The sequence below is a fragment of the Corylus avellana genome, chromosome ca8 (genome assembly GCF_901000735.1).
Source record: "Corylus avellana chromosome ca8, CavTom2PMs-1.0".
NCBI classification, from domain to species: domain Eukaryota; kingdom Viridiplantae; phylum Streptophyta; class Magnoliopsida; order Fagales; family Betulaceae; genus Corylus; species Corylus avellana.
In genome coordinates, this window is record NC_081548.1 from 12,768,942 (window position 1) to 12,789,085 (window position 20,144).

General features: G+C 38.3%; 1 protein-coding gene across 3 annotated transcripts; it reads left to right on the top strand.

The window, feature by feature from the left end:
• Positions 1-602: 602 nt before the first annotated feature.
• On the top strand, positions 603-8,185 carry LOC132190574 (uncharacterized). Of its 3 annotated transcripts, none has more exons than XM_059605607.1 (8): positions 603-744; positions 2,358-2,564; positions 3,001-3,061; positions 3,185-3,221; positions 5,212-5,289; positions 5,462-5,534; positions 7,498-7,537; positions 7,736-8,185. In XM_059605607.1, exons 1-8 carry the CDS (start codon positions 703-705, stop codon positions 7,783-7,785), a joined length of 588 nt encoding a protein of 195 aa, XP_059461590.1. In that variant the 5' UTR covers positions 603-702; the 3' UTR covers positions 7,786-8,185. The 3 variants fall into 3 exon arrangements, with proteins under 3 accessions (XP_059461590.1, XP_059461591.1, XP_059461592.1); XM_059605608.1 differs by having other exon boundaries at positions 2,361-2,564; XM_059605609.1 differs by having other exon boundaries at positions 2,367-2,564.
• The last annotated feature ends 11,959 nt before the right edge of the window (positions 8,186-20,144 follow it).

Genomic DNA, 20,144 nt, shown 5'->3' on the forward strand with positions numbered 1-20,144 from the left:
TGAATAATATAAATGTATAAGATAAATATTTAACTATATGATCCAATTACAATTCCAATACTTAATCAATTATTCATGTACAATGACAATGACAATGTGATTCATATAATATCAAATTAAATAATTGACATTGGATTAAACAATGTGTTACTTATAACTACAATTGAAGTATTTTTGTTTGTTTGTAAGTTTATAAGATCAACACTTAATCATATGATCCAATGACAATTCAAATATTTATAGCAATTGGGCCCAAGAAGATATTAAAAATACAAGAAAAAAAAATGAGGGTAAAAAAAAGCCAAAAAAAAAAAAGCCCAATTTTAAAAAAGCGGTTAGCGGGCGGTTATCTATTTCACTAACCGCTAACCGGCCACTAACCGCTAACCGTTAACCGCTAGGCGGTTAGCGGTTGCGGTTAGTGAAATTTACTAACCGCTAGGGCGGTTACGGTTAGCGGTTATTGCCACTAACCGCTAACCGTAACCGCCTTTGCACCCCTACATACACATGCTTCGTTTTAGAGGCAAAGTAGGCTCGTGAGTTGTGTATTTCCTTTTTAGACGACGTTTTTTTCTCCACATAAAAAAAGAAAAGAAAAAAGAAAGTAAACACTGTACGAGGCTACCCACTCTCTCTACTCTTTCTGCCCCCTGCAGTTAGCCTATCTCTTCTCTCTTCGCTCTAAAAGCTACCAGAAACATGTTGGGGTCGTTTCGGAAACCTTCCCAGTCTGCAAACAAGGTATTTAATTCCCCTTATCTCTTATTTTATTTTATTTTATTTTTGCTTGTTTGGTTTCCGAGAAAAATGTGGAAAAGGATAGAATATTCAGAATATTCTCCTCCTTCTCAGTAGAGAGGAGCTTTTTGGTTTATCGGCGCACTATTGAAATATGTAATTATCTAGAAATTCAGTTCATAAGCTTTTGATGTAATTTTTAACCAGCCAAATATAAACTATTTAAATTTACTCAAATGGGTCTATCAAGAACCTCCGTTAGTCCGTTTGGTTGAGGAACCTAAAGGACTACTCAATTCTGAAGCTTTCGTCTTTGTTGCTTTGGTTTCTGACACAGAAATTTGCATTTCAATAAGCCATGATTATTTTTAGGAGCTACACTTATTTTGTAATCCCCACCAAACTTTGAAAAATGACAATGGTTTCTTCAAAATGACAAGATTATTTATGTTAATTTAGACATAAAATATATGACTTAACCTACACTCAGACTTAAATATCCATTATACCTGTGTCAAATAAAAAATAAAAAACAAAAAACACTGTAAAAGGAGACCCTCAGCACTTTCAGTTTGGCCGTGGGTCTCCAAGGCTCCATGGCCAAACCCACAGCCAGGCCAAAAACCCATGGCATGGTTGTGAGTCTGTGGCTGAGGTTTTTATTTTATTTTTTATTTTTTAATTATTTTGTTTTTTATTATTTTAATCTAAAGCTCCGGTTGTTTCGACGTAAAAGGTTTTCCATTCAAAAATATTTTCAATGAAATCATTTACTAGAAAAAGATGATTTTTTTTTTTTTTTTTTCCTGAAAATGCTTTTTAATGTTTGGCTCGCATGTAAAATCAACGACTACGGAAAATGGTCGGTGACTTCTGGTGAACAATGTGACGGATTCCGGCAACCTTTGGTGGTGTCAACTGGCGGCCGGTGGCGAATTCCGTCAAACTCCAGCGGTCGGCAACATATTTAGACGATCAATGGCAAATTCTAGCGGCAACAGAGAATGAACTGAGAGAGAGTGCTTACAAGAAACAAAAGTTCAAACTCGGAAAATAGTTTATGGTTTTTAAAAAGAAAAACCATTTTACGAAAGTTAATGAAGGTTTTTCTGGTCAACCGAAAATGTTTCTAGTTTGACTATAATTTTTGGTTGTACCAAACACCGAAAAATAGAAAAAACGTTTTCCAAAAAACATTTACGTCGAAATAAACGTAGCCTAAGAGTATATTTGTATTTTCACACGTGATAAGGGTATAATAGACAATTTTAGTAACATGTGGGTCACATGATACATTTTCCATCCCAGTGAACATAAAATGTTGCCGGAAGGGGCAAATTGATTGTGTTGGGTAGTTTGAAAGGTCAATCGTCACTTTTCAAAATTTGGTGGGCAATTACGAATTGGGTGTTAGTTAAAGAGATAAGTGTAGTTTTCCCTTATTTTTATTACAAACTCCCTTTCACTTATTGATTTTTGCTAATTCTAGTTTACTTTTTCTTCCTACAATTTCTCAGCAGTCAAACAAAGCTTACATTCTCATATGGGTTTATCAATAATGCAGATGTTTTTGTTTTTGTTCTTGCTTAACCAATTGTTTTCATAACCATTTGAAGCAGCAACAGAAGCAAGAAAGAGAATGGTTAGCATTAAGCTTCAGGCCAGAGAACTTCATTCCAGGCCTTGTCATCGGTTTTATTTTTGGGTTGTTATTGGATCTTTCAAAGCCCTCCAAGAATCATGTGAGGAAGCAAAATTTCTCACCAGGCAAGCCCCAACAAGAATATCTGGGCTCAAATATTGATGACCAAGAGCTCAAAATGGTATGTCCTTAGGTGCCTTGGTTCTTGTTGCTGTTGTTTTTATTTTATTGGTAACTTCACTTGCATATGAATATATAATGCTTGTGACTTTGTTATTGCAGATTTTTTATTTTTAAATGTGGTAATGTTTGTTAAGATGTTTTGCTCAATGGGTCTTACTTGGAAGACAAAAGTGGCAGGTGCTGCTGTTTCTGGTTATTAAGAATGTGGAACTTGATGAAAGACGTTGTTAGTTATATGAGTTTCTGCTGGATGTATTTGGATTGACATATTAATTGAAGTGCCCAGTCATGTTTGGTTATCATTTTTTGTGAAATTTATATCATGAGCAGCACTTTCAAATAAACCTGCAATACTCACGAATGATTCTAGAAAGTTTTGCCTTTGATGTTTCTGGCACTTGAAGAATTCTCTGATTTCAAGTGGTGAACTCCAGGTTTTGGTAGTTAGACAAGACCTGAAGATGAAATCAGGAAAGATTGCATCTCAATGTGCTCGTAAGATACCAATATTCCTATTTGAAAGTTTCTCAATTTTTAATTTGTTTCTGCTGCAGTACTTGCAACTCGTGATTTCTTCTCTTAGTTAGATGACTAAATATTTATTTTACTAATGTGTAGATGCTGCCACTGGCATGTATGCAGAGCTGATGCAAAGGTATCATTGTACTGATTTCTCCTCTTCCTTGTGCAGAGGAACCTGCATTCTCGTTCCTCAGAGTATTTGTTAATGTGGATGAAACTTTGTACACTTCATGCTTTCATCTTTGTTCTACTATGCACCATTTTTGAGGTCTTGAATACTAATTTCTACAGACAAGAAGTATATAAATTTTATCCTTCACATATATGGCTATATGGCTGAAATAAAATTTAGTTACATAGCAGAATTGTTTTTATTAGTAATTGAAATATATTAAGAGTACGCAACCCAAATAAATAAGAAGTATACAAAAGATGAAGAAAATCAGAAAAATTATAAATGTGTAAACAATTATATGTGATTGTCCATTGGTAAAGAGTTTTGAAGAAGAAGGCCTTTAGTTTCACCATTGTTCTCTAGCAATCTTCAAAACTTTGTTCGTTTCTTTATCTCCAGATACACCACATTAAGCATGGCGGAATCATCTTCCACACTGCTGCACTCTGAAAATTGCCAAATTGCCCTCTCTAATTTGCATAGAGATCTACCATCCATTGAGGGATGACCCATTCTAACCCATAAAGACGAAAGACAAAATTCCATAAAGCCCTAGCAACCACATAGTAAAGTTTTCCCACTCTTCTTACGCATGCAACGCCAATCTACCACTATGAGATCCTGACTTCTTAAACTATCCAAAGTGAGAATCTTCTCTAAAGCGGCTGACTAGGCGAAGAAAGCCACTCTTATAGGAACCTTACTCTGCTAAATAATCCTCTAGGGGAAAAGGGATCTTGTGGGAGATAAGGGCATAATAGAATGATCTGACCTCAAACAACTGATGTAGGACGGAGATCCCTTCCTTTGTTGGTGATCGAGAACTTTCTTTGATTTATCACAATTCCAACCGATTTTATTTCCTTATTTTTGCATTAATAGTAGGAATAATCGTTTCCATAATAGAATAAGCATTGTCTTTTTTTTTGTTGAATTGCCTTCTTTATTTGAGTAGGTTCCATATTAGTTTATCATTACTTATCCCCCCCCCCCCAAAAAAAAGGGTTCCATATTAGTCTATCAATTACCATGTAGGTTGAATGTTTCCTTCTTAAAAGGATTCATTTGTCTTTTTAGTTTTCCATCTTTAGGGGTTGTAGGTTGATGTTACATGAAGACCAATGGATGTATTGCAAATTGAACTTTGAGAATGAAATATTGAGTGATAGACAGTTTTCTGGTTTCTTTTCTTTTCTAAGCTATTTGATAGCTATCATAGTTTGTTAATTTTATAGAATTAAAGTCGTCGAACTTCTTTTCTTTTATCAATCGCGTCCGCTACGTCTAGTGTTATCGGCTAGCCTATGAAGAGGATGTCAGTGACAATGAGGTAGGGGCTGTTAATTTGACTGTGAAAGTTGAACTGCCCTTAGGGAAACAACCTGAGCAGTCATAACCTTTTGAGCCATTGACCGAGCCAGTGGGAGATCGCCCTCTCCAACCAATTAGGCTTAACCTCACCAATGGAGTCAAAAGAAGGGCCGTCAAATTTGAGTTGCCAACTCATAGAACTGGACGATGTGTTCTCTGATCTCGACATGATCTGTAGAAACTAAGCCATTAACCAACAGAGATTTGATAGAATTATTTCTTCTTTTCGAGTTGGTCTCGGTGAAAAACTCCGTGCACTTATCCCCCTATGAGCCACAAAAATTGGTGATGTAAAAAATTGGTCTTGTTCACATGCAAGAAAATTAGTTCCTTTCAACTCAAGAAGATCTCACAAATATAATTTTCAGTTTTCAGTGATGAATACTGAAACAGCAAACATTCGGTGATAATATAATTTCTTACCAGCCATGGTGATACATTAATAGAAGAAGTGCATCTAGACAAAGCCCTCATTTTTTAGATATTTGATTTTTTAGATATTTGATTTTTTTTTTTTTTAATTTTTAAATTTTTTTATGTCACAATTTGAAGTTACATCATCAAGTTTCAACTGCAGCCACCGATCTCTTTTGAGACAATGGGAGCAATGTGGGCAACCTAAAATAGTTGTTACGTGCAAGAATCAACAAGAAATGTAAGCAGGTGATTCATTGTAAATAATAGTCTTGTTTGAATCATTTTTCCTTTTTTTTTTTTTCTTATTTATTTATTTTTCTTATTATTTTTTTTTGGAGGGGGGGGGGGGGGTTGGTGACGAATCTCTTGGTTTGCTGATTTTTGGAGCTAAGCTTTCACTTTTTTATCAGGAACAAGCTGAAGGATGCAGCTGAGACAGTTGGCCTTCCAACTTTTAATGTCGCAGATGCTGGAAGAACACAGGTATTGTTATTTTATGGCATAATGATAGACTTGATAACATCACCTTGAAGTTACTTGACTGCAAAAAAAAATAATTAGTCATGAGATCATGTGATAAATTCTAAGAGTATCAGACCTTGTGAGGAGCTGTAGCTTCATTAATACTCCATATCCCTAAAGAAGTATGATATATGCATGTAGAGACATTTATCTGTGTATTCTCATGGTTGTGAAATTTCTTTAGAAAACAGGATATGTACTGAAACTTGGAATGAGCCTCCATTTTTTTTTTTTGTGTCCCTTCAGAGAGTGATATTGATAGGGAGCCTTCGATTGGTTAGTTGTTGTGCAGTTGTCTATCCCTGATGCTCATTTGGGTCTGTTCTTTTTTTTTTTTTTTTTTTTGGGTTGATGCTGTTGGTGGTGGATTAGCATGCTGTAGAACTTTTGTTTCTGTTATGTGCTCATGTATTAATATAAACCAGTTTATCGCTTTGTCAAAGTAAGCCTATTTTGGGATTTCTTGTAATGAAATTTGTTCTTTCACCATTTTGGTGATCAGTTCAAACAACAAACTTTTGCATCAGAATGCTACAATTTTTTTATTTATTAATTGGAGTTCATAATTTTCAAATGCCTTATTCAATACTCAGGTCTCAAGCACTTAAGAGCATCCCCAATGGCTTAACCAATTTAGATTTTTAGCGTAAATAGCTAATCAAAAGTCCAAAAAACACCTCCATCAGCTTATGTAAAAGCAAATGCATAATTCATTGAGCTGCAATGTCATGTGGCTTGAACTGTAGCTTAATGCATAACTTTTTAAATTATTTCTCGCTTCATTCATTCTCTCTTTTTAATTTTTTTTTTGTCTCACCCTCTCTTTCCTTGCACCTTTACCCATGAACAAATGGTGATTTCTCTCACCTTTCACCATGAGCTTCTTTTGCAACGCATGGTGATTTTTCACTGTTACCATGTGGATCTACTACTAATTCAGATGAAAGATTTGCGATTTGTTGCACGGCGGGGTTGATGGGTTCTATTCTTGAGATGGGGATTTTCTGACCACTCTTAGATGGGTTCTATTCTTGAAATGGGGATGTTCTCTATAATTTCCTGATCATTGTTGCACGGCAGGGTTGATGTTATTTGAGTACTTGCATCAGAAGCAAAAAGTGAAAATGTGCAATCTGAAACAGAGGTTCCTCAAGAAGTTGCACCGTCAAGGAGACACAGGAAGTTGCACCTGTATCTGGAAGGAAGAAGGATTCTGAACCAAAGCAAGAGCAGGGGGAGCATGATTGTGAAAGTAGTCTAACATTCAGTTATGAAACTGAAGGCAAAATCTGATAATGCAGTGACTGGCATTAATTTTAGATGGAGGGAGGTTGCTTCTCTTATGAATGCTCTCATTTTAGTAAAGGAAATCTTTACTAGGTGGAAGGAAGGGAAAGGGAACGAGGAAGAGAGGTCAGAGGAGGGAAGTGATTAGAAGAAAAGTTAAAAAAATATTATTTTAATAAAATAGAGAAGAAACTTAAATCAGTTGTTGGATGCAAATTTTGAAAAGTGGTTATCTAGGGAAGAAAAAATAGGTTTTAATTAGCTATTTTAGATAGAAATTTAAACGAACCACTGTGGATGCTCTAATAGTTGGGGTCTGACTCGCAACCCTTCAACTTACAGACTGCAGGGAGCAGATATGAGCTCCCTAAGAACTGCAATAAATGCTGTAGCTTTACTTTGTGAATATGTTCTCCACGTATTTTGTAAATGCTAATGGAATATGTTCTGCACGTATTTTGTAAATGCTAATGGTAAAAGTTGAAGCTAGATTCTTAGTCAAATTTATGCCCATTATGGAATTCTTGTTATTTAAACATTTGTTGTACTTTTATTATATTGTTGTCGCTAAGTATCTTGAATGGATTAAGTATGGATTCTGGGTCTCAACTAAAAATGATTTACATATTTTTCTCAGGTTTTGGCTGGATCCAAGACAGTTCTTGCCATTGGTCCTGGTATGCTACTCTTCTGCTAAAATGCCTTTTTGTTGCTTGCTTATTGTGTAAATTTTTAGAAAGACCATTGAACTGCTCTTCTGCTTAATCAATCAGGTGTTACTTCCTCTTGTGGTAATTGTTGTTCACTGTTCAGAAATTCACTGACCAAAAAATGCCTTCTTACTGTGTATCTATTAATTCCTGTTTTTTGAACAGGACCAAAAGCATCAGTAGATTCAGTGACAGGAAGACTGTGCCTTCTCTGACATTGTTGAAGAGCCAAGGGCATCTGACCAAATCTTCTAAGTTAAATTCTAGGTTGATTTGCTTCAGAGCAATTGTTTCTGCATCTCTGATGGGAGAACATTTTCTTCATTATTGGTCTATAGAGTCAAGGTGGTGCAGACCAAGCTTCATGCAATGGCCGGTTGAGAAATTATTTTCCTCAGGGTAAATGTTGTTTGATGTCTAATATAGAATTCGAGGAAAGAGAAAGGTAGATTAGTATATCTCGTTGGGGATGACCCTTTAGAACTAGCAAATTAAGGATTCTCAGATGTAATAGTACTAGCAAGTGCTTCCTATATGTTCTGATCCCAATTTTAGGAGCCAAGTAGTGTTTTTAGTCCAAAACTAGACCAAAAAATCTGGCCTCATTTTCTCAGAGCCAAGCCTCTCTCTGTCTCCTAATGATCCTATTTCCAGAAGAAAAATCCTCCGAATTGGCTGCTAAGAAATATCTTGAATAGAAGGAAATTATCGCCATTTTTTATGTTCATGTGAGTTGCAATCCGGCTTATGGGAGTCAATATCAAAATTCTAAGAGGGTAGAAGAATAAATGCTTTATAGAAAACATCTTGAATACAAGGGGGAAAAAAAAGAAATAAAGAAAAATAACAGACTTTACAAACTTCGATCAGCACTTGCTTTTCTCTCGGTGGAACTCACCGATTCAAACCAATTTCGAACAGAAAATCAAACCCAAACTCTCAAAATTTCATTGTTTGTCAATCTTTTGGTAGTTTGGGGGATATTGTCATAATTAAAAGTTTGGGAAGACATTGTCAATTGGATAGTAATTTGAGGAGGGTATGTGGACTTTTCCCAATAGTTTTCATTCATACTTTGTCTCCCTGTTGGTATTGTTGCATACCAAACTGCAGGTATTGCTGCAGACCAAACTGCATTTAATGAAGAAATTTGATGGAGATGTGCATGTTCCAATTAATAAGTTTTATCAATGTTATATTTCCTTATGCGGCTTTCAAGTTCCTTGGCAGACTTGTAGTTGCAGCAGGTCTCTCCAGGCAATCCATCCACCAGATTACCTGTGATTCATCTTTATACGTCTAAACCACAGAAAAGCCTGCTGCCGCTGGAGTTACGGTTTTTAAAGCGGATGATTTTTATTTTTTATTTTTTATTTTGATTTTTTAGGGTTTTTCCCACTACCCATAGGAATTGAGGGAAGGAGAGGAAGAGAAATGAGAATGCGGCCTGAGTAAGATCTGGCTGCGGCACGTTAAAGAAGTTTGCACTTTTATTGACTTGCATTTCAAGACTAGAAATGAGGAATGGCATCAAGAGTGTCCGGGATGACAATAGAGATGCGCCAATCTTGAGGGATGATGGGATGTTGCAGAGTTGGGAGTCACCTTCCCGGATGAATTTTCGAAGGTTGAGAGAGAGAGCGCCACTGCGAGTTGGGCAACAAGGGCTTCACCATAATTTGGTTGACAAGGGGGGCTAATAATGGATATCATTATGATGATGTGCCCATTATTGTTTCGACAGGCAGCTGCTTGTGCTGAGAGTGAATAATGATAGTGTCGAAGTTGATTTTGAACCAAGATGGTGGGGGAGGTAGCCAATGTTTCAATGGTGGGGAAGAGATTCGGTGCCAAGCTTTGAAGTGTTCGATTGAGACCTTGAGAATAGTTCATGCAACTTGTAAGGCATAAAAAGTAAGATTGTTATGGAAAGCTTTATTACGGTAGAACCATAGAAGATCGCATGTCACAGCTGCAAATATTTGAAACTTGTGGTGGTCTTTTTTGGGAATACCAAGGGAATTGCTTGGAGAAATGATAATTTTAATCAAATCCACCATATTAGGGAAGCTAAGAGCTGCTGAATTCAGAGGCCAGAAGGAGTTGCGCCAAACTAGCAAAGACACAGTTAAAGACAGTTAAAGAACAAATGTTGAAGAGAGTCTACCTCAGATTTGCATAGAGGGCAAATAGCCAATTGTGCAGATTGGAAGATGAAGTTTAGACGATATTTGGTGGGAAGTATATTCCAAGCAATTTTCCAGAGGAATAGTCTAAGACTGTCATTGAGATTTAATTTGTAGATAGATTTCCAAAAATTCAGGGGGGGTAGAGGGAATTGGTGCTGAAAAGTTAGATTGGATAATGGATAGGTAAGCTGAGATAGTGGAAAATTTGCTAGATAGATGAATTGAGCTTTAGGATCATTGAAAATTCGAATTTTTAAAATTTTTATGACAGAAGACTCCTCAAAAACAGAGTTAATGCAGGGTATTTCAGGTCAAGGGATCGGGTTTTATACGTTCGGTAACAAGGAGAGAAGGTAAGTTTTAATTGTTTGGGTACTTTGGAAAAGGCTTAAAAGAATGGATCATGGGAATCCAAGGTGTGATCCAGATTGGGAGATTTGAGGCCGAAGAAACTTGGAAACATGTGCCAGATGACAAAAGTGGTTACTCTTTTGTATTCCTTTCCAAAGCAAAGAGGCATTTGGGGAAGATGGAGAAAAGAGGAAATTACCATAGCTGATGTATTTTCCCTAAAGTTGTTTCACCCAGACATTATCAAAATTTGAGAGAACTTTCCAACCTAGTTTAGCTATGAGAGTTAGGTTGAAAGCTTTCATACTTCCAAAACCCAACCCTTCTTGGCTGTGGGGAGTACACATAGAGAGCTCCAAGATTTAAGAGTGAGATTTTTGGTCTTTCCTTTGGGGAATCCCCACCAGAAATTCTTGAAGAGTTTGTCCAGAGCATTGCAGATTAAATCTGGGAATAGAAGGGTACTCATAGTGTAAGATGGAATAGAGGATGCAATGGCTTTGATAAGAATTGTCCTGCCTGCTTGAGAGAGAGTTTTTGACTGTCAGCCATCTATGTTCCCCATAACTTTGTCCAATATAGGTTGAAATGCTTCTTTTTTCGACCTACCAAAAAAGAGAGGAAGACCCAAATAATAAGGAGCCGAGGATGTAGGTCTAAACGGAATAAATTAATGCCTTTGATGTTGTTGATAGTTGATGCATTTGTATTATTGCTAAAGAGAATGGGATATTTGGATTTGTTGATTGCTTGCCTTGACCATTTGCAGTATGAATTCATACAGGTTTTAATTGCATTTGCTTTTGAAGTAGTAGCTTTTGCAAAAATAAAGAGATCATTTGCAAAAAGAAGACGAGTGATTGCAGAGCGTTGCAAGAAATTTTTATACCTTTCAGAATTTCAAGAGATTCTTGCTTGTGCAATAGTCTGGATAGCACCTCCAAACCTAGGATGAATAGGAATGGGGACAAAGGATCTCCTTGGCGAAGATGGGCTGGATTGAAGAATCTGAACGGGCTACCATTAATTAATATGGAAAAAGAGGTAGAGGTAATACATGTACGAATTCAGTGGATCCATTTAGAATGAAATCCCAGTTTGCTCAAGGTAGAAAAGAGGAAATTCCATTCCCTACAATTAAAAGCATTTTCCATATCAATTTTGATAGCCATCTTTCCACCCCTACCTTTCTTATTTTTGAGAGTATGGAGCAGCTCTTGTGCTAGAATGGAATTGTCTAAAATGCTTCTGGTAGGAACAAAGGCCGATTGATATGGAGAAATGAAGTGATGGAGGCAACTTTTGAGCCTATTAGCCAACATTTTGGAGATAATCTTGTAGATTATATTGCAGAGGCTAATAGGTCAAAATTGATTGACAGAGAACAGTCCAAATTGTTTAGGGACAAGGGCAATGAATGTGTGATTTTGCTCCTTCAGAAGATGGTTTTTCTTAAAAAAATCCCAGACACTTTTTTAGACCACCTCCTTGACTACATTCCAGTATTTTTTTGTAAAAGAGGGCAGTGAACCCATCTGGTCCTGGGGTTTTGGTAGAACCAATGCTAGATAAGGCATTAAAGATTTCCAGCTTCGTAGGAATAGCACAAATAGAGAGAGAGTTTCTTCTTTTGAAATGGTATGATCAAATAATTCCAACATATCTTCATTAATAGTAGGAGTTGAGGAAGATAATAGAGATGTAAAGTGGGTGGTGAAGTAGTTTCCTATATCATCTCTGTTAGAGGTCCATGATCTTGTTGGTAATTTGAGAAAATCAATAGCATTCCTCCTTCGTTTAACCAGTGTGGAGGTGTGGAAGAATTTGATGTTTATATCTTTGCAAGTCAACTAAGTTTCTTTGGATTTATTTTTCCAAAGGATTTCTTCTTGTAGAAGGAGCTCATCTAGTTTAGCTGTAATGGAAATTTCTGCTTTGAAGGATTGAGTTGAGTAATTTGCTTGCTGGATGATGTCTAGTTGCCGAGATAATGAATCAATTCGCTTTTGGATATTGCCAAAATGTAATTTGTTCCAAGACTTGAAAGCTTTTTTAGTGGCTTTAAGCTTCTTAGTAAGGGCAGCAAAGGCTGGTGATCCTTCACAATAAAAATTCCAAGCATTGGCAATAACATTCTTACAAGATGGGTCTTTTGACCAAAATTCTTCAAAATGAAATGGACGGGGGAGGGAGATGTTGGGGGTGGAAGTGTTGAGGATGATGAGATTATGGTCAGAAGAATAGGCAGGGAGATGTCGAAGTGAGAAAGTGGGGAAGAGATGAATCCATTGAGTGGAGGCTAAACCTCGATCCAATCTTTCCCTTAATGAGATGATTACCTTCCCTTTTGTTGGACTAAGTAAAAGGATTGCTAGAGAATCCTAGATCATCCCATTATTGTTAAGAAATGAACGTAAGGGATCTAGTGCAGCACAGTAAAAAAAACAAACAAAATAGAGCTATAGGACTATAGGAATGCTAGCAAAACAGCAATGGAGTCTCACCAAAGCTTTAAGAGAAGTCTCATCTTTTGAGAAATATATTTGTGGAAGGAGATTGATTATTCTATATTATTCATAATACCCATACATCTTCTTATAGTATGGAATAGACAGAAACGTTTACATGAGGAGTAAAGATAATTGATAACATCATACGTTACTATACACTATCTCATAGTAACGTATGGAAATTGAAAAGAAACAGTTACATGGTAATTAAAGATAAGAAATAACAAAAAACCAAAAGTTTGCAACAAGTTTAATGCTACTTGGAGTCCATTACGTGAATGAGTCCAAATAGATAAACTAATCTCCTTCAAGACCGAGTAACAGAGCAAGAGTCCAAGATGCCTTCATCCATCAACAACCACAAAGAAATAGGACTTCCAAGTACCAAGTAGTTGTTGCTCCTTGCATCAATTCCCACCCCCTAAAAAAAGCTCACCTCCGGCGAGTGTCGGGCTTGGTAAAACTCATATAGATCGGGATTTAGACGTTGTACCTCCTCTGTTTGTAGCCAACAACAATCGGATAGAGGTCTACCCTTCCATTTGACTAAGAATTTCTTGTAACCTCCCCTGTGTGTGGAAACAATTTGATCATCAAGTATAGCTTCAATTTCCTCACGCGGTTTGATAGTAGAGGGGATGTTTATTGCAGGTGGCTCTTCCTTAGGCTCAGTAGGAGGTTCATGGTAGGCAGTGAGGTCGGCAACATTAAAAATAGGACTCAATCCTATATCAGCAGGAAGTTCCAACAAGTAGGCGTTGGGACCTAGCCTTTTTAGAATTTTGAAAGGACCAGCTTTCCGTGACTGGAGTTTTTGAAAACTTCTACGAGGCAGACTTTCATGACTCAAACAAATGAGGACGCGATCTCCCGGCTGAAATTCCACAAAATGCCGATGGACATCAACATGTTGTTTGTATTTCTCATTTTGAAGGTTGATTCTGCGTTTGATGTCAGTGTGAAGTGACTGTATGTGGTGTAGAAAATCATCAGCAGCTGCACTACTTCGGGTTGGGCTTGGGAGAGAGATGAGATCAACAGGTGTGCGGGGTTTACTCCCTATGACGGCTTCGAAAAGGGAACAACTTGTTGTCCTATTAATAGAATTGTTGTAAGCAAATTCGGCATCCGGTAAGAGTAAGTCCCATGAAGCACTGTGATAAGCAATATGATAGCGGAGTAAATTTCCCAAACTCCGGTTGACAACCTCAGTTTGCCCATCAGTTTGAGGATGGAAAGCACTTGAAAATTTCAGTTTGGTACCAAGCTTAGCCCATAATGTCTTCCAGAAAGAGCTTACAAATTTTATGTCCCGATCGGAGATGATAGTCTTTGGCAATCCATGTAAGCGAACCACTTCACAGAAAAATAAAGTGGCAACACGAGAAGCGTCATACGTCTTAGCACAAGCAAGGAAGTGTGCCATTTTAGAGAATCTGTCAACGACGACAAAAATGGAGTCATGGCCACGCACTGTGCGGGGGAGACCAAGGATGAAATCCATACTAAGATCTTCCTAAGGTTTGTGAGGGACTGGCAGAGGGCTATAGAGGCCAGTGTTTTGTTTATGGCTTTTGGAAAATTGGCAAACTCTACACCACTTGATGATTGTGGAGACATCTTTCTTCATCCTGGGCCAATAAAAACGATCCTCAACCAAAACAATTGTCTTATCTCGACCAAAATGGCCTGAAAGACCACCTGCGTGGAGCTCAAGTACCACATATGCTCTGATGGAGGTATGTGGTAGGCAGAGACGTGTGTTAAAAAAAAGGAACCCATCAGGAAGGTGATACTCCTTGAATGCAGCAGAGTTGCCTTGAGAAAGGGCCCGATAAATATGGCCAAAATCAGGATCATCTTGATAACAATGTTTTAGTTCTTCAAAACCTGTTAAAGTTACAGTCAGATTAGATAGTAGATAATTCCTTCTGCTAAGGGCATCCGCAACTCGATTTTCCACACCCGACTTATGTTTAAGAACAAAAGAGAATTGTTGCAAAAAATCAACCCATCGTGCATGTCGGGCATTTAAGTGTTTTTGTGAGTTGATATGGCGAAGGGAATCATGATCCGTAAAAAGGACGAACTCATTGTGAATAAGATAATGCCTCCAATACTTGAGGGACCGAATGATGGAATAAAATTCGAGATCATAGGTGGAGTAACGTCGTCGCGTCTCGTTGAGTTTTTTGCTAAAAAAAGCAATAGGAAGGCCATCTTGGCTAAGCACTCCACCAATGCCCACATGAGAAGCATCACATGCCACCTCGAATGGCCTCTCAAAATTTGGCTGTTGTAGAACCGGAGCTGCAGTGAGGAGTTTTTTAATCTGCTGGAATGCTCGTTGTGTTGCCGGTGTCCAGTTGAAGGGTCCATTCTTCGTGCACTCTGTAATGGGAGCCATTATAGAGCTGAAACCCTTGATGAATCTTCGGTAGAAAGACGCAAGGCCATGGAAACTGCGGGTCTCATGGACAGTAGTTGGAGTAGGCCATTCAACTATGGCTTGAACTTTTGTGGGATCAACTGAAATTCCCTGTGTAGATACAACAAAACCCAAAAATATGACTGATGATTGAGCAAAAGAACACTTTTTAAGATGAATGAAAAAACTTTCAAAGCGAAGCACTTGTAGAACTTGTCGTAAATGTTCTACATGTTTGGAAGTGTTTTTGCTAAAAATAAGGATATCGTCAAAGTAGACGACCAAAAACTTCTCGATGAATGGCCGAAGAATTTGGTTCATAACGCGCATAAAGGTGCTAGGCGCGTTAGTGAGACCAAAAGGCATAACAAGCCACTCATATAGCCCATCTCTTGTCTTGAAGGCCGTTTTCCACTCATCCCTTGGTCGTACCCGAATTTGGTGATAACCACTCCGTAGATCAATTTTGGAAAAAATATTTGATCCATGTAGTACATCAATCATGTCATCTAATCGGGAAATTGGGAACCTGTATTTGACGGTGATCTTGTTAATGGCCCTACTATCAATACTCATCCTCCAGCTACCATCTTTTTTTGGTGTGAGCAGCGCAGGAACGGCGCAAGGACTGAGACTTTCCCGTATGAAACCTTTGTCAAGGAGTTCTTGGACTTGTCTGTGCAATTCCTTATGCTCTTTAGGGCTCATTCGATAAGCTGGCAGATTTGGTAGCGACGCACCAGGCATGAGATCAATGGCATGTTGCACATTTCTCATGGGTGGAAGAGTCTGTGGAAGCTCCTCAAGTGTAAGATCAACAAATTCTTGCAACAGTTGCTGTATTGCTGGTGGCCAAGACTCAGTTACTGCATTATCGACTGCTTTAGTCACCAAAACTAATATAACTCCTTTGTCACGACAAGCTGAGTTAAACTTTCGCAAGGTGAGTACTCGATTTTCTTCTTTAGGAGCTTCAAATTCCTGCAATTTCATGGGTTGCAAAACAAGTTTCCGACCACTAAATAAAAAAGAATAAGTATTAGTGTACCCGTCATATTGCACCCGCCTATCATACAACCACGGGCGTCCCAATAGGAGATGACATGCTTTCATAGGTATGATGTCACACCACAGTGAGTCTTTATAATGTTTCCCCAATGAAAAAGACACCAAATACCTGTGTTTTACCGGTATGGCGGTATCTTCCACCCAACTGATTTTATATGGTTTTGGGCGTTTTTCCATAGGAAGCTTCAAATTTTGGACTATCTCCTGTGACACCACATTCATACCGCTCCCATTGTCAATGATGAGGTTAAGGGCTCGTCCATCGTGTTCTACTCTTGTATGAAAGATATTGGTCCGTAACCAATCCTCATATGTCTTTTCTTCTTTTCGTTGTCCTGCCAGGACTCTTCTAATAACACATATGGGAAGGGAGGAACCTTCCAGCAGCTTTTCTTCAATGTCGGTCGTAGTTCCTTCTTCTTGTTCGGTTGTAGCAGGATTTACTTCTTCGTGGATGGTTCGACGAGCATCTTCTTCACACACTAATGTAAACTTTTGGTCCCGTGTGGGGCACACTATGGCATAGTGTCCTTTACCTCCACATTTGTAGCACTCATCATTTCCTTTATCAGTCTTGCTTCCCATTACAGCTTTTCCTTTCCTTTCTTCTCTGGGATTCAGGTTCTTGTACTGGAAAATTCCTGGTTTAGAAGAAAACCTCTCTGTGGATGATCGAACAGCAGGTGTAGTGGGGCTGCCCGCTGCCATGTTGCTCCAGGTGGGGAAACTTTGCTTGGACTGAAAGCCCTTGATTTGGCTCTCCACGCGAAGAGCCAATTGATAGGCTTCTTCAACATTCATTAGTCGTACGGTCAACAACTCTTTTCGGATGTCTTCCCTCAACCCTGCCTTGTACCAAGCAATGGTTTGTCTTTCGGTCTCTGCTACATGACTCCGAATGCTTAGTTCGTGGAACTTGTTGGTATAATCTTCAACCGAAGAATTGCCTTGTCGCGGCAGCAACAACTCTTCAAATAAGGCTTCTTCGTAATCAATGGGAAGATATTTTTCTTGGAGCTTCAATTTGATCTCCTCCCAATCTGCTATGAGGGGTTGTCGTAGGCGGTGGAGTTGTTCCTCGACACTATGCCACCACACTCTAGCCTGTCCCTTCAATTTCATCCTCACGAATCTTACTTTCCGCTCCCCAGCTAAGTTGAACAAATCAAAGTAATCTTCCAACGACGTAATCCAGTCCTGGAATGCGTATGGATCCAAACACCCATGAAAATCAGGGACATCAACTCGGATCCTCCTTGTGGCTTCATCCATTCGATTGTCGGATCCATCCACACGATCTCCAAACATAGTCCAATCAAATCTGGTGTTGTGGTCACCTTCATTAAAGGACACACGATGCGAATGGCGTGATTCAAGATATGGTGTGGTATGTTGGAATGGAATCCCATTGCCCGTGCTGGTTCCTTCTCCATCTGGTGTTTCCTTGTGCGGCTCGTTCTCCTGTTCAGCTTCCTCACCATTTGTTCCATCAGCTTTAGTCTTCTCAAATAAATGAGTCCATACAGTATCCATCTGCTTGGACAGATTTCCGACTTCGTTCACCATTTTGAGCAAAAGACCATCGCGTTGTTATTGGCTCAAACGATTGGCAGCATAATTCCTTCCACTACGAGTACTCATGGCTTCAAGATCAAGTTTGTAGGTAGGAACCTTTGATCTCTGATACCACTTTTGGTGCAGCACAGTAAAAAAAAAAAAAAACAACACAGAGCAATAGGACTATAGGAATGCTAGCAAAACAGCAATGGAGTCTCACCAAAGCTTTAAGAGAAGTCTCATCTCTTGGGAAATATATTTGCAGAAGGAGATTGATTCTTCTGTATTATTCATAATACCCATACATCTTCTTATAGTATGGAATAGACAGAAACGTTTACATGAGGAGTAAAGATAATTGATAACATCATACGTTACTATACACTATCTCATAGTAACATATGGAAATTGAAAAGAAACAGATACGTGGTAATTAAAGATAAGAAACAACAAAAAACCAAAAGTCTGCAACAAGTTTAATGCTACTTGGAGTCCATTACGTGAATGAGTCCAAATAGATAAACTAATCTCCTTCAAGACCGAGTAACATAGCAAGAGTCCAAGATGCCTTCATCCATCAACAACCACAAAGAAATAGGACTCCTAAGTATCAAGTAGTTGTTGCTCCCTGCATCAGGATCATTAGAAGAGCATGAAAAGGGGCAGCCATGAATTTTTTATGTTTGGTTCAGGATCATGTTAAAGTCACCAATGCATAGCCAAGCTCCATTAAAATTATCACCTGCTTCAGAAATCGAATTCCTAAAGTTGCTTTTATTTTTTTCGATACGGAGGACCATATACACATGTCAGAAATCAAGGTTTATTAGGAGGGTCAAGTGTAACGTCCCATGAAAATCAATTAATTGGTAATTGACTCCATGATTTGTCTCCCAGCCTACATCCCTCACAGGACAAGACTCATGGATCTTAATCTCTCATAATCGAGAGAATACATTGGAAGACTTTGAACTAAAGGAATAGAAACCAATAACTAAACATCACAAGTATAAGCACTAGAGTAAAGATAAAACATCATAATATAACTAGGTCATCAAATGTACTGGTTAAAGACCGATCATCAAAATATGGATTAAAACCCAAATCATTGTCTGAAAATAAGAAATCAACAGCTAATCTTAAGAAATGCAAGTATAATCACTATCTCTATCATCTCTGCCCGTATGGTTCCTCTATCATCCCACATGTACTTCATCTACACTGGGTCCATATCCACAAAAATGACTCGAATCAGGTCCTGAGCGACCACCCAAGTCTGGTCCGAAGGCATCTTCTTCTATGCTAGCTAAACCGCACAATTTATACATAATGGAGGGAAAATAAAAAGGAGTAAGTCTAAGGACTTAGTGAGAGATAATGCACACAATACCCATGCTATTTTAGTGATGAACTCTGTTTGATAAAGGATGCAACAGTTTTAGACAGTTATCCACGAATGCAATATAGATATAATACATGTTTATAAGCATGAGAACAGTGATAGTTCAACAGTATGGTCTACCCGAGATATTACCCATTCTCAGCAGGGTTGACGCTGTCTCGAGGGACCTGTAATACAATGCCGGTACCCCTAACATTGTGCTCTACTGTCCATAACACTAGCAGCCCGACTGAGTCCGACCTTGGGTGGCCCAAGTTACTAATGATGTACATCATGTAGTGAACGACCATTAAGGCTGCGCCGATCACAAAACAACCATTGGATCCAAGGCCCATATAACAATACACACATTTGACTATAAAGTTAACATGTATAGTAAGCCCATGACCATTATCTTGCACGTATTGGTGTATCATGTCATACGATGCAATTAATCTTGATCGTATTTTACATGCATGCTTTTACAAATCTCAATGTTATTATCTTGTTAAGTAGCACATTTTCACATATGATGGAGTTCATGGTGCAACAAAGTGTATATCGTGAGAGTTGTAAATATACATGTTTTGGTACACAAAATAGTTGTGCGATGCAAGAAAATAAATGGCGAGCATTATGTGAGTTAAAATTCACCTGGGTCAAATAAACTTTTCGAGTACTCCTCCAAATGATCTAGGTTCTCCAAATTTGTTGAAAACCTTCTATTAGTCCTAAGTCCAATTGAAACGAACCTAGAGCATGAAAACAAGAGCTATCGGACAACTGGCCAAACTGGCGTTTCCTCGGAGCGCTTTTGGTCATACATTTGAGCTTTGGCTGTACGTTCGCCTAGAAGGTTCAGGTAGAACCTCATTTGGTCCAAACGTCCTCATATCCTCCCAAACTAATTCTAAGGCTTCCAAAAGGATTTCTAGGACCTCCTATCCCAAAACAATGCCTCCATGAATAAGAAAATACGTTCGACCAAGATGAAACGCTAAATCAAACTTAAACAAAGATTAAAGGTACAACCTAGCTAGAAGCTAAAACCAACGACTAAGTTAGTTTAGAAAAGTAATATAACAACTAT

Excerpts from the sequence above, each read along its gene's own strand:
- LOC132190574 (XM_059605607.1), top strand. The coding sequence starts at position 703 with ATGTTGGGGTCGTTTCGGAAACCTTCCCAGTCTGCAAACAAG. Across the intron at positions 3,222-5,211 it reads TATGCAGAGCTGATGCAAAG|CCACCGATCTCTTTTGAGAC; the intron begins GTATCATTGTAC and ends TTTCAACTGCAG. Across the intron at positions 5,290-5,461 it reads TGCAAGAATCAACAAGAAAT|GAACAAGCTGAAGGATGCAG; the intron begins GTAAGCAGGTGA and ends CTTTTTTATCAG.